This window comes from Gambusia affinis, linkage group LG08 (genome assembly GCF_019740435.1).
Source record: "Gambusia affinis linkage group LG08, SWU_Gaff_1.0, whole genome shotgun sequence".
In the NCBI taxonomy this organism is placed as follows: domain Eukaryota; kingdom Metazoa; phylum Chordata; class Actinopteri; order Cyprinodontiformes; family Poeciliidae; genus Gambusia; species Gambusia affinis.
Window position 1 is genome coordinate 6,547,827 of NC_057875.1, and position 12,739 is coordinate 6,560,565.

At 43.0% G+C, this 12,739-nt stretch overlaps 1 protein-coding gene across 4 annotated transcripts; it reads left to right on the top strand.

Moving 5' to 3' along the window:
- The first annotated feature begins 965 nt into the window (after window positions 1–965).
- LOC122834967 (DNA-binding protein RFX7) lies at window positions 966–12,332 on the top strand. 4 transcript variants are annotated; one of them, XM_044123565.1, is made up of 8 exons: window positions 966–1,443; window positions 1,781–1,819; window positions 1,916–2,038; window positions 2,120–2,236; window positions 3,022–3,106; window positions 3,191–3,398; window positions 4,129–4,424; window positions 5,524–12,332. In XM_044123565.1, exons 3-8 carry the CDS (start codon window positions 1,929–1,931, stop codon window positions 8,773–8,775), a joined length of 4,068 nt encoding a protein of 1,355 aa, XP_043979500.1. In that variant the 5' UTR covers window positions 966–1,443; window positions 1,781–1,819; window positions 1,916–1,928; the 3' UTR covers window positions 8,776–12,332. The 4 variants fall into 4 exon arrangements, with proteins under 4 accessions (XP_043979500.1, XP_043979501.1, XP_043979499.1 ...); XM_044123566.1 differs by having other exon boundaries at window positions 1,796–1,819; XM_044123564.1 differs by having other exon boundaries at window positions 966–1,819.
- Window positions 12,333–12,739: the final 407 nt, after the last annotated feature.

The window sequence follows — 12,739 nt, forward strand, 5'->3', positions numbered from 1 at the left end:
ATGAATCCATTCTTAGAAATTCAGCAGAAGGCCAGTCAGAGTACTCAGATGGTTCTGCAATCTTGAGTATTTTTATATTGCTGATATTTGAACACTAAAGCAGCTAGCTGCTATATTCACAGTTATGTTGCCTTAGAACCGCCTTGCATTTCCTTTAGTAGTTCACTTTTTACCAGTTAGTTTGGTTATTTAATTCAACTGCGCTGTAATATATTTTAGATCAAACCAGATTTGAATCTGTGTTTATAATTAGATTGTTTGAAACTGATTTGATGTAATAATTGAGCCTGTTTTATTTTAGATGACATTTATTTTGATTTCCATCTATATAAACGTAACACACTAAGTTTAACGTTCTGAACAGAGGTAAATAAACCAATGTTTACGGAAAAACTGACTTTTCCAGTTCACTATGCTTCTAATATACAATCAGAGAAGAAAGAGAAAGAGAGGACACAAGAAAAGAAAGAAGGATAGTTTGAAGGATGGAAGGAAGGAGGGAGGGAAGGAATGAAAGAGAAATTTGTGTTAGGAAGGTCACAACTAAGAAAGAAAGGAAGGAAGAACACAATGGATGACATAAGGAAGGAAAGACTTAGGGATATAAGGAAGAAAAATGAAACAGAATGAAGGAAGGAAAGAGATCATTGAACTAGGAAGGACACAATAAAGAGAAATGAAGGAAGGACACAATGAAGAGCATAGGGAAGGAAGGAAAGTAGGAATGAAGGGACAAAAGAAGAAAAATTTGTGGGACATAAGGAAGAAAAAGAAAAATGGAAGAAAGGAAGGAGGGAAGAGATAAGAAGGAAAGAAAGGACACGATGAAGAACATAAGGAAAGAAGCAATAAAAGAAGGAAGAAAGAAAGGAACATAATAAAGGAAAGCAGGACACAGGAAAAAGAAGAAACAATTAAAGGACATAAGGAAAAACAGAAGGAAGGAGGGAAGGAAATAACTGAGTTGGGAAGGACACAAGGAAGGAAGAACATCAGCAAAAAAGGAAAGAAGGGCACAGGAAAAGAAAGAAGGAAAGGGAAAAAGGAATGAAGGAAAGAGGAGATAATTAAAAATATGGATAAAGGAAGGAAGACTGGACATGTTGAAGGATAGAATGAAAGATGGAAAAAAGAGAAAAAGTATCTGAGGAAGGGAGGAAGGACACAGCGAATGAAGGACGAATGGAAGGACAAAATTTAGATGATGAAAGTCTGGAAATACTCTAAATTACTTTAACTGCTCCACACTTCTCCAGGCTCTGTTAGAATTTGGAAGCAAATTAAACAGTAATAAATTATTTTTTATGTCATGTTTATTTAAACAATCGCTCCTTTGTGTTGTTTTAATTTTTTACAGCAAGATGTTGAGAAGTTTACAGACATCGAAAAGCTCTACCTCTACCTTAAGTTGCCTTCTGGTCCCAGCAGTGGCAATGATAAAAGGTAGGAAACACAACAAACTAAAGTTTAACGCTTTGCTTCTTCCTCACAGGAAATCCTTTTTATTCATTTCTTTTACATTTTTGAACTGTGTGTCACTTCTGCCAGCTATTAAAATCCCTGTTCGCTGGCTAAAATCAAGCTGAACAAGTCTAATGGCAGCTTTATTTCCTATTCGCCACATTTATTTTTTTACCTTTTTTGCTGCATCATTTTTGATTATCAGTATGAACCAAAACACTGAAATATCTCTAGATTCCTGCTCTATACCTAGCTGTCTGTGTGTCATTTGTTTCCCCATATCTATTCATCACCCCGACCCCCAAATTCTGCCCATTTGGACTGGGAATGAGAGGGGGTCCTCTACTGCTGCATTATGGTATTACAGTTTCTGTATTTGCAAGAAAAATGATGCGAAGCAGTCCAGGACTCGGCGCACTCACCAGATTTCTCTTTTGTTTCGGCCCCTTTTCAGTGATCAGAGTTCCATGTCGTCGAGCCGTACTCAACAGATGTATGCGTTCAACTGGATACGCAATCACCTGGAAGAGCACCCGGAGACGTCCCTCCCCAAGCAAGAGGTGTACGACGAATACAAGTGGGTGAAGAGAGAGAAATAAGCAGAAAATGTATTTTGTTTTAATGAGAAGTGATGTAAAAACAATCTGTTTTTGTTCAGGAGCTATTGTGACAATCTTGGCTACAATCCACTGAGTGCAGCAGACTTTGGGAAGATCATGAAGAATGTCTTTCCCAACATGAAGGCCCGTCGTCTGGGCATGAGGGGAAAATCCAAATATCCTTGCAATGAAATCAGTATGTTCAAGCACTGAATGAATGTTTATTTATTGCAGATGTTCAGTTTCAGATTGTGTAAAGTTAATGGCTATAATTATCAGGATTCTTCTTTTCAGATTTCTTACAGTGATCAGTACTCTGCAAAAACACAAAATCTCACCTAATATTTTTGATTTAGTTTGTGTTGCAAATATCTTATTACACTTGAAAAAATTAGCAACTTATCAGCAAGTTCAATATTAATAAAATACCAATATTTTATTAGATAAAATGTCCTATTTTATTTGATAAATATGCTATTTATTTATCAAAACTAATAAAATATTCAGGGTCTTTCTGCATGGAGTTTGCATGTTCTCCCTGTGCATGGTGGGTTCTCTCCGGGTTCTCCGGCTTCCTCCCACAGTCCAAAAACATGACTGTTAGGTAAATTGGTCTCTCTAAATTCTCCCTAGGTGTGAGTGTGTGTGTGCATGGTTGCTTGTTGTGTGTGTCTCTGTGTTGCCCTGCGACAGACTGGCGACCTGTCCAGGGCGGCGACCTGTCCACTAGGGACAAGGGTGTTAGAAAATAGATGGATGGATGGATGGATATATATATATGTATATATATGCATAATATTTTTATTTTTATATATAAATGAAATGTATCGTGCCCCCTACATTTCATAGTGGTTTCAAGTTTGTGACAACCTGGGAACTATGGTTCCTGATGCCAAGATAAACTGAGAATCTTCCTCGGTTTGGATCCGACTCTTGTTCTGAAGCCTTAACTCCTTCGCACATACTGCTACAGCGGGTTAAGAAAGAAAGCTTTTGTTCACATGCCATCCCTACCCAACCTGGATCTGCAGAAATCTGGTGACGGGGTGAGTTGCAACAAATCTCCCTTCACCCCAACCTTCCTAAACCGTTTCAGTATTCCTAAACCGGCTCTGCTGCTGTTTGGACAGTGTGAGCTGATGGAGTCAACCGGTCAGTCTCCCAGCGCCGAGGATGAGATGAGATCCGCGGCCTGTGGGCTGGTGTGTGAGTGGGCTCAGAAGGTGCTCAGCCGTCAGTTTGACAGCGTGGAGGACCTGGCTCGCTTCCTGCTCAACAGTCACTACATTGGTACAAAGTCCATGGCTGCTCTCACTGTTATGACTGGAACACCCACAGGTAGAATACCCGCTGCAGGGATCGTATTTGTTTGTGTATGTTGGACGCTCACTCTGCCGTTGCTAGGAAAAAAGCGGACTGACTGGTTTATATTCTTTTAATGACTTCATATGGCTGCTGCTGTATGCACAATATTTTTAAAGCAATTTACAGATAAACAGATGTTTTCTTTTTGCTGTGAATACATCCTATTCCATTATTATCCCAACAAAAATGCAAATAAAGCAGATAATATTATTATTGAAAGAGTCAGGTAAATATAAATTTTTACTCTATAATCAAGTGTTACTTTAACAACAGCATGACATAACCAAAATCTGACTTGTTTTTTACCTTGGCACCAAATTTATAACTCTTCCAAACATAAACCATAAACATTTTTACAGTATTTAATCTATTTATCTTCAGTATATGTATAATATGTGACTATTTTTACATATTATCAACATAATTGACGTATACCTAAGAAATTTGGTTATTTTGTTTTGAATTTTGACACTTACTGATTGACACAGAAGTAGAGTTCTTAGAGTTTAAATTCTAAATTTTGTGAAAAAAGTCAGAAGTTTGAGATTAAAGTCAGGTTTTATTTACTTGAAGCAGATCAGACAGAAAAGGAGTAAAGACAGAAGTGTGAAAGACATTCAGCAAATTTCTGAAAATGTGGTTTTGACATGAGTAATGTGTCTGATCTCTATAGATTCTTCTTGAACTCTTCTTGTCTTGACAGGAATGAAGACCCCAACTCCATCCTCTGCATTTGTTCCCACTGCTGAGGCAAACTCTTTCCAGCCCCAAGTGAAGACCCTGGCATCGCCCTCTGTTGACGCAAAGCAGCAACTGCAGCGCAAAATCCAGAAGAAGCAGCAAGAGCAGAAGCTTCACTCACCACTGCCCAGTGAGACCCAGGTGAAGCGGACAGAGGCCAGTACTCCCGGACCCACCATCCCCTGTGGCAGTCCTGCTCTGCTGTCCCCTCAGCCAACCATAGGAATCGTAGTGGCAGCCGTCCCCAGCCCAGTCCCGGTACATGTCCTGACTTTTTCTCAATTTTTTTTTTATCTCCAGAGTAGGACTGCAATTATTTTAGTCATCACACTGCAAAAACACCAAATCTTACCAAGTATTTTGAGTCTGGTTTCTAGTGCAAATATCTTAGTACAGGACTGCACAGTGGTGCAGTTGGTAGAGCTGTTGCCATGCAGCAAGAAGGTTCTGGGTTCGATTCCCGGTCTTTCTGCATGGAGTTTGCATGTTCTCCCTGTGCATGGTGGGTTCTCTCCGGGTTCTCCGGCTTCCTCCCACAGTCCAAAAACATGACTGTCAGGTTAATTGGTCTCTCTAAATTCTTCCTAGGTGTGAGTATGTGTGTGAATGGTTGTGTGTCCTGTATGTCTCTGTGTTGCCCTGCGACAGACTGGCGACCTGTCCAGGGTGACCCCACCTCTCACCCAGAACGTAGCTGGAGATAAACACCGGCAACCCTCCCAACCTCATTAGGGACAACGGTGAACAGAGGATGGATGGATGGATGGATGGATGGATGGATGGATGAATATCTTAGTACACTTGAAATGAGACAAAATCAACTTGAAAGCAACTTTTTATCAAGACATAGAGGCTTGTTTTAAGTAAATAATTTCTATATATTGATGAAAAAGTGCTAGTTCCATTGGCTGATTATCTCATTAACAAGACATTTTTTCCATGTTATAAGTGAAATAACCTGCCAGTGGAACTAGTACTATTTCATCAATATTAAGAGATTATTTCCTTAAAAACAGCTGGCTAAATCTTGCTGAAAAGTTACTTTTTAGTTAGTTTGTCTCGTTTTAAGTGTTCTAGGATATTTGCACTAGAAACTAGACCCAAAATACTTGGAAAGACTTGGTGTATTTGCAGTGCACTCCATAGTGACAAACTTGTCAGAAGTGAAAGTGTTGTGCAACACCAATAATCACCGTGCCGGAATACAGTGTGCTACATAGTAAAACATCATTTAATGAAGCCTAAAGGAGTTTTATGAATCAAAGCACTCAAATCATTTGATGAATTGTTACAGCCCTACTCCAGAGATGTGGTTTATGTGTATAAGCGTACCAATAAATGGTGTTTTGTTCCTCAGGTACAGAGAAACAGGCAGTTGATGACCTCACCGAGCCCTGTGGGGACAGCGGAAGGAAAAGTGTTGCCTGTAAACTTCCAGGTTGTCACTCAGTCTCTCAAACAGTCTCCCAAAACACCCCAGAATGTCCCAGCAAGTCCCGTGGGAGACAGACTGGCACGACATGGCACACGGTACGCCCAAATCCTTCCGAAGCCCTCTGCCACGAGTGCCATAACCCTGCGCTCTCCACCCACGCTGCTCATCACCAACAGCCCCATAAAGACCGTGATGCCGTCTCCCCACGTCAGCTCTGTCAACGTGGTGAAGATGACGGCTATTGCTCTGGCCCCCAGCAGCAGCAGTAACAGCAGTGTGCGACCAGCTTCTGCCGGTGTGAGCGTTGCAGCTGCTTTGGACGATTCCCAGCTGTCCCAGAGCGGGAATTCGGCAGCTCCCCAGTCTCCTGCAGTGAAACCTGCTGCAACATTGACCCCAACCCTCTCTGTGGACGCCAAAGGGTTGTCTGACGCTGGAAGTGACAATAATTCCTTGTCTGGGGCAGAGAAACATGTAGGAGGAGCCAAAGAGGAGAAGATGGTAAAATTCAGAGCTGCAAGTGAGCCAAGCTTTTTGGTTAAATGTTCCCCAGGACCAGAGAAAGGGTTGCGGACAAAGAGTGACTCTGCCTCTCCTCCCAGCTCTACATCTGGGACTCAGGACAGCAATAACAGTAACTGCCATGACAGTACTTTGTACTTGACTGTTGATAATCAGAACTTCAATGGCAACACGTCGTCCAACGGCTCGTCTGCTGTTACTCTCACATCTAAGGATGCGTGCCTAGATGCCAAGAGCCCCAGGAAGCGTGCAGCGGGGGAATCCCACGTTATTCCTGTCAAGAGGGTGTTTATCTCCCAGCAACCGGTTGCTGTCATTGACAATCCCAAACCTGGGTTGAACACTGCAATGAAGAGAATTCCCAGACCAGGAACCCCTGCGAGACCAGAGAGTGCCCCCTGCAAAGGGATTGCCAAACACACGGCGTTGGGGACAACACAGATCCTTGCACTTACAGACGCACCTCTCACGCACACCGAGGGAACGCAGACTGCCGCGAAACAGCAAGATTCAAAACACGAGGACCATTCCATCGCTGTGGATCCCTCTGCTGGACCAGCAGGAAGCAACGCATCCGACCACACGCTGCTGCAGCAGATCACCGGGGACCCTCGTGCCGTTACGGCCAACTCAGGACCACACGAAGCCTCTGTGAGCGATTTAAAGAGCACAATATGGGAGCCTCAGCAGATACCAGCAGAACACAAACAGGCTCCCACTGACCAGCTCTCCATGATGGCTCAACCGTCCGATGCCTCGGGCCAGCTCACCCTCACACAGATGGTCGACTTTGCCAGTTCTCAGCCGAACATGGACTACTTCTCGTTCAACGATGACGACATGACGCAGGATAGCATTGTGGAGGAGCTGGTCCAGATGGAGGAGCAGATGAAGCTGAAGGGCCTCTTTGGAAACTGTGTTGACGTGTCCGGGTTGCAGAGTCAGTCAGCCGGCAGTCAGGGCTCTATCCTTGCCGCCCATCAAACCAGTTCGACCTTCTACCACTCGACTCACAGCAGCACCACCCCGGTTCAGACCCCCACCCCGACTCCGACACCCACCCCGACGCCAACTCCCACTTCTGAGATGACGCTCGCACACAGCCTGACCCGAGAGAGCCCCTGCTCCCGAATGGCTCCCGTCACCCCCATAGATGGAGCAATGGGCCGGCACACCCCAATTAGCACGCCGCTCTCCAACTGCAGCAGCAGCGTGCCGCCGAGCCCCGTGGAGTGCAGGAACCCTTTTGCTTTCACTCCCATAAATTCGAGCATCACGGGATATCATGATGCGAGCATCGTCTCCAGCAGCCCTGTCAAACCCATGCAAAGGCCCATGGCGACGCACCCTGACAAGGCCAAGCTGGAGTGGATCAACAACCGTTACAATAGTAACTCTGCCGGACCTCTGTCTAACCACAGCATCGGCATTCTGCCAAGCTACCAAGACCTGGTGGACGATCAGTTTCGCAAACCTCACGCATTTGCAATTCCTGGCCAGTCGTTCCAGTCTCAGGCGAGCCAGGACGGCGCTCATTTTGGACGCATTACTCCAATTTCTCCAGTGCAGCAGCAGCAGCAGCAACAGCAGCAGCAGCAGCAGCAGCAGCAGCAGCAGCAGCAGCAGCAGCAGGCAAGTGGTGTAACGACTCCCACCAAGCAGGAGAGTTTTGCCGTTCCTGCACCACTAGACAACAAGGCTTCAGCCTCAACTTCGTCCAACACTTTCCGCTGCCGCAGCGTTAGTCCTGCTGTGCGGCAGAGGAACTTCAGCGGTAATACCAACCCTCCAGCCACCACCACGAGTACCACAACAACGACTCAAGCCGTGGTCTCACCCTTTAACTCCCCCATAACCTCGGAGGTGCTCAGCATCCTGTCCAACAGACAGACTGTCAGCTCTGTGCACAGCATGGTGCAGCGCAGCCAGTCTGTACCTCTGAACATCATGATGCAGAGCGAGATGCTGCCTGTGCAGGGTCAGAGTAACACCGCCAAGATCACCAGCGTCCTCCTCAGCAAGATGGAAGCAGACGGAGACGACTCCATCCGTGGTCTGGGCATCAACAACCTCCCCTCTAATTACACGGCCCGCATGAACCTCACCCAGATTCTAGAGACGGCTCCGAGCTTCTCGGGAGGAACCGCGTCCCAGAATCAGCTGCCCGTCAGCTCCAGCCCTGCTGCCTTCGAGCTCCAGCAGCATGGCTACCTCTCAGCTGGGGACACTCAAGCACAAGCAGGTCCCAGTGAGCAAGACCAGCACCAGCAGCAGCAGCAGCAGGAGGCGGAGGATGAACAGCAGCAACTCGATTTCAACAACACTGTCAAGGACTTGCTGGGCGAGGACGGACTCAATCCCAGCTCCCAACTGGTGGGTCAGGTCGCCTCGGAGCTCAACGCAGTGGCGTCCGACTTCTCCAACGACATCCGACTGACCTCAGATCTGTCCAGTAGCATCACTGACCTTAACACGTTGGACGCCAACTTGCTGTTTGACCCCAATCAGCAGCAGGAGCAGTATGAAGACTCAACACTGGAAGAACTAAAGAACGACCCACTTTTCCAGCAGATATGCAGTGATACTGTGAATTCTGGTTTTGAGTGGCTAGAGAGCAAAGACCAGCCTACTACCGTGGAGATGCTGGGTTAACGTTCTCTTCTACTCTGTATGATTTATGTTCTCTGTTTGTTCAGTTTGGTGCACATGTAATATATCTGTTTTTAACCCATAGTTTGTCGGAGTTTGTCTGGACTTTGGCCGTTTGTTCTGTTCAAAGTGCCATGCTTACCAGAGCAATCTCCCGCCACCTTTCTTCCCTCACTCATCATTTGTCAACAATATTTCAGTATTTTGCTCACTTTTCTCCCTCATCTGAGTCTAAAATGTAAGCATTTCAAGAGAAGGGTGCGAACACTCTGTGGCAGCATGCACCAACTAACAAATAGGAGATATGTGCGCTTTGAAGGGTAATCTTTATTAATGCAATATTTATACTTTACGAACAACAAAGGAATAGGAAATGCTTTGCAAATCTGGCACACGAGACTTCACCAAAAAAGAAAAACATGTTCTCCTTTTAACGTGTGCAGTTCAAGTTCAACCAAATGGAGACAATATTGGTTATCGTGGTGTATGCACATAAAAGTTGTAGTATGTTTGCCTGCCATATCAAAAAATATAAAAAGGGCAGCATCTTAAGCTGCCAGGTGCTGAATTTCTGACATAATCTTTATACTTTTATCATAAACCAACATCAGTGAAAAACTGATTCATGTGTGAAACCTCTCAAAGCCTATACTTCTTGTACTGTTTATTATCTTCAAAAAAAAGGGAGTTTGTGGGTCATTAGGGAGAAGATGGAGATGCAGGCCACTTTGTGGAGTATTTATTGAAAAAAATCAACAACTTGGCTGCCTTATTCCCAAAGTTTAAGGCCTTACGCCATTGTATATAGTATAATAGTACTGTATATAGTATAATGTTGAGATATCCAGAGTTTCATCCTTTCACGGCAGCTGTTACTCTCATATTTTAAGTTCCTTCTCTGTTCTTGTTTTGCATTGTTAAAAGTTAGACGGGTGCTGCTCATTTCCATTTTTCATAAGTCTTTTTTTTAGATGTTTCTTGGGAATGAAATGGAGCTGTTGGAGGCATTTCGTACCAGCCATGGTACCAATTTGTACCTGCTAGGAGGGCGTTTCATACCCAATTTGACAACTGAAGAGTTGAAGTGATTTTCCATGATCTCCTTATAGTTTGTATTTGGTTATGTAACAGCGAAAAATACTATTGCTTAAGCTGCATTTCACTATGCCTCTCTGAACCTTTTCCTACCGGGAACCTTTTATATTACCCTGGCCGTATGTGGGGTGCAATGGGTGTTGTAAGGTGCAAAACCGTGTTGTTTATGTAAATGACGTCCAGAATGGCTGAAATGTAACAATTTAAAAGCTCCTTTTGACTTCAGGAACATTTTTCAGAAGTTAGTGTTGTTTTCTGGGCCCATTTTAAAGCAATTTCAAAACAATCCTTCTTGCCACGGGACTATTTTAGTGTTTTAGCCCTTTTAAGCTATAATGCAAAAATAAAGACAGCTATAAACCTTCTGGAAGATTAACACATTTTAATTTAAGTAATGAGGCGTTGCTAATGGCCATCTACAACATGTTTCTCAGGCTTAATTATTATTTATCTATGAAATTTAAAATTTTAGATTTGAAGTGATTTTAATATAGCTCTAGTTTCAACACTTGCAGAAATTGCTGAAAATCAGCAGAAATAAAAGCTTTCCCAAGCTGTTGCTTTTATTTTTGCAACAGGAGTGCCTGCCTGTCTCACATTTAGCTTCTGAACAAGAGCTTGGTCAGCACTCTTGCAGTAGGACATTCCCCCTCACTGTCAGCATACGCAATGTGCATGAACTGCACTGATTTGGACTCTCACATTGGAAATGCATTTCAGAAACGGCTAGGGTGAATTAGGAGAAAAAATAGTCCTATAAAAAATTTGATTCTGGGAGAAAACAATCAGAATGCGCCTTTATAGTCTGACTGTTGATTCGGTTTTGTGACTGTATTAAATACTATCTTCCAGTAGGAGGTTGCTGAAAGTAAAGTAAACTCTTCTTAGCCCCTTTGTCCCCAGAATTTAATTTCCTGGAACCATTTACATTAACCCGGCTGTTTGTTGCATACATTTGGAAATCTGTGCTGTTTATGTAAATTATGTGCACACTAATTGACTAAAATGCTTGGAGAATAATAAAAAAAAATTCAGAAATGTTTAGGAATCTCTCGCCTCAAAGCTCCACCATGAATTTTCACCAAAAGAGCTACCCGGCTACCAGGGCCGTTTTCTGGGGTGAGTTCCCAGAAAACGGCCCTGAGGGGTTGGATTTAGTTCTGGTTCCTGCAGTGGAAATGATGAGGGTTAAAAAATGGCCCCAGATCAGGGGTCATGTTTGTTGCGATGTCTCATAAGCATCATCTGGTCCAAACAGGAATCAGAAATAAAATAAATGGAAATAGGCGGAGATTTCTATGAGCATTTCAATGATTCACAAAAACCCTTCACTAGCAACAGGAATGAACAGATATGGTTTGTTTATGGGAAAGAAGCGATGAATCGGCAACTGGTGGGTTTGAACCGAAGAACCAACTCCATAAGGTATCGGCTACAACCTTATTGGTGAAAACAAAAATTGCCACGCTGCCCTTTCAGTTGTGAGATGTTTTCAGTTTTTTTGCACTCCCAGGCTAGAGAATTTCAACGGCATGGAGAAGGTTTTACAAACCAGGAGGACCAACAGGTTCTTGCATGAGCTTCACGGAAATAATGTTTATGCAGATCCAGGCCTCATTTTCATGCCAAAGACGGCCCGTTTCAAGAATCATAAGAGATTATTCCACACAGAAACACTCCGCGTTTAGCATCCACAACACAACAGGAAAGTGGGGCAGCATCAGAGATTTAAGAATTAAAGCTTAAGTTGAATCTTCTGTACAGTTTGTAAAATAGTGAAATGGTCACTGTCCTATGTTTTATAGGTAACCATGGACCTGAAAGCATGTTGAAACCATCACTGCTAGCCAGGTAGGCTCTGTGATACAGTAGGATGCTTGCTTCAGTTTTTTGGCTATATTGTCAATGTTGTAAAAGTCATGTTTAAGCTCCATCTGTAAATACGATAGATACATAGAGATTTGGTGTATCCAGACACTATATTATGGCCATTATCCTAGCTAAGTATGTGCCATCGAAAAGAAAAAAAGAAGCTTAACAGATTTATAGTTGGCAAGATACTGTATGTTGTGTGTTACATTTCTGGCTCAATGTGTTGTAACAGTAATGCTGTCTGGTCTCGCTTGCTGATTTTATTTGACTATTATTATTATTATTTTTGGTTTTTATACTCAAAGATAAATAGGTCTCTGCAGTTGCAGAAGTGATGTGTGCTGTGAGCAGGATCATTAGCATGGTATATTAAGAAAAAAAAAGTTGTGATACTGTTAGCTGGTTGCAGACTTCTCTGTGACATTGTGCTCAAAGTTTGTCAGCAGACACTGGAGGAAAAAAAAAACAACAAAAAAAAAGTTTCAACAAACTTTGGAGGTTCACGTTATTGCACTAAATTTTTACGACACGTGGCTTTGTCACACCTTTATGGACAAAAATAATAAATTATGATGGGTGCCCGCTTAGAAAAAGAATAAAAGGAAAGAAAAATATTTTTATGACAAGATGAGTAAGGAAAATAAGTGGATTGTCAGAAAATGACTAATTGTCTTGTAGCAAAATGTGCATTAATCTCAGTGAGATACACGTTTCTTACTCATTCTCATACATGAGAATACAAAGCATTGAGGGGGGGAAAAAAGCTAGAATAACCTTTTAAAACCTACATGCTCATTATGTTGATAAATGATTGTATACACGCATGTGTGATGACTTCTGTTGTATATTCTTGGTGACCACTGTCTTCTGTGATGTAGGCAGGTTCTGTTAACCAGACTGGCAGTGCTAGTTTCATGAGTTACTTTACATTTTTTTTATTATTATTTTTATTATGTGTGACTGTGCTGTTTACTAAGTTAATGTTTTTCTGGAGTTTTTT

Excerpts from the sequence above, each read along its gene's own strand:
- LOC122834967 (XM_044123564.1), top strand. The coding sequence starts at position 1,596 with ATGGCAGCTTTATTTCCTATTCGCCACATTTATTTTTTTACCTTTTTT. Across the intron at positions 3,399-4,128 it reads TATGACTGGAACACCCACAG|GAATGAAGACCCCAACTCCA; the intron begins GTAGAATACCCG and ends TTGTCTTGACAG. Across the intron at positions 4,425-5,523 it reads CCGTCCCCAGCCCAGTCCCG|GTACAGAGAAACAGGCAGTT; the intron begins GTACATGTCCTG and ends TTTGTTCCTCAG.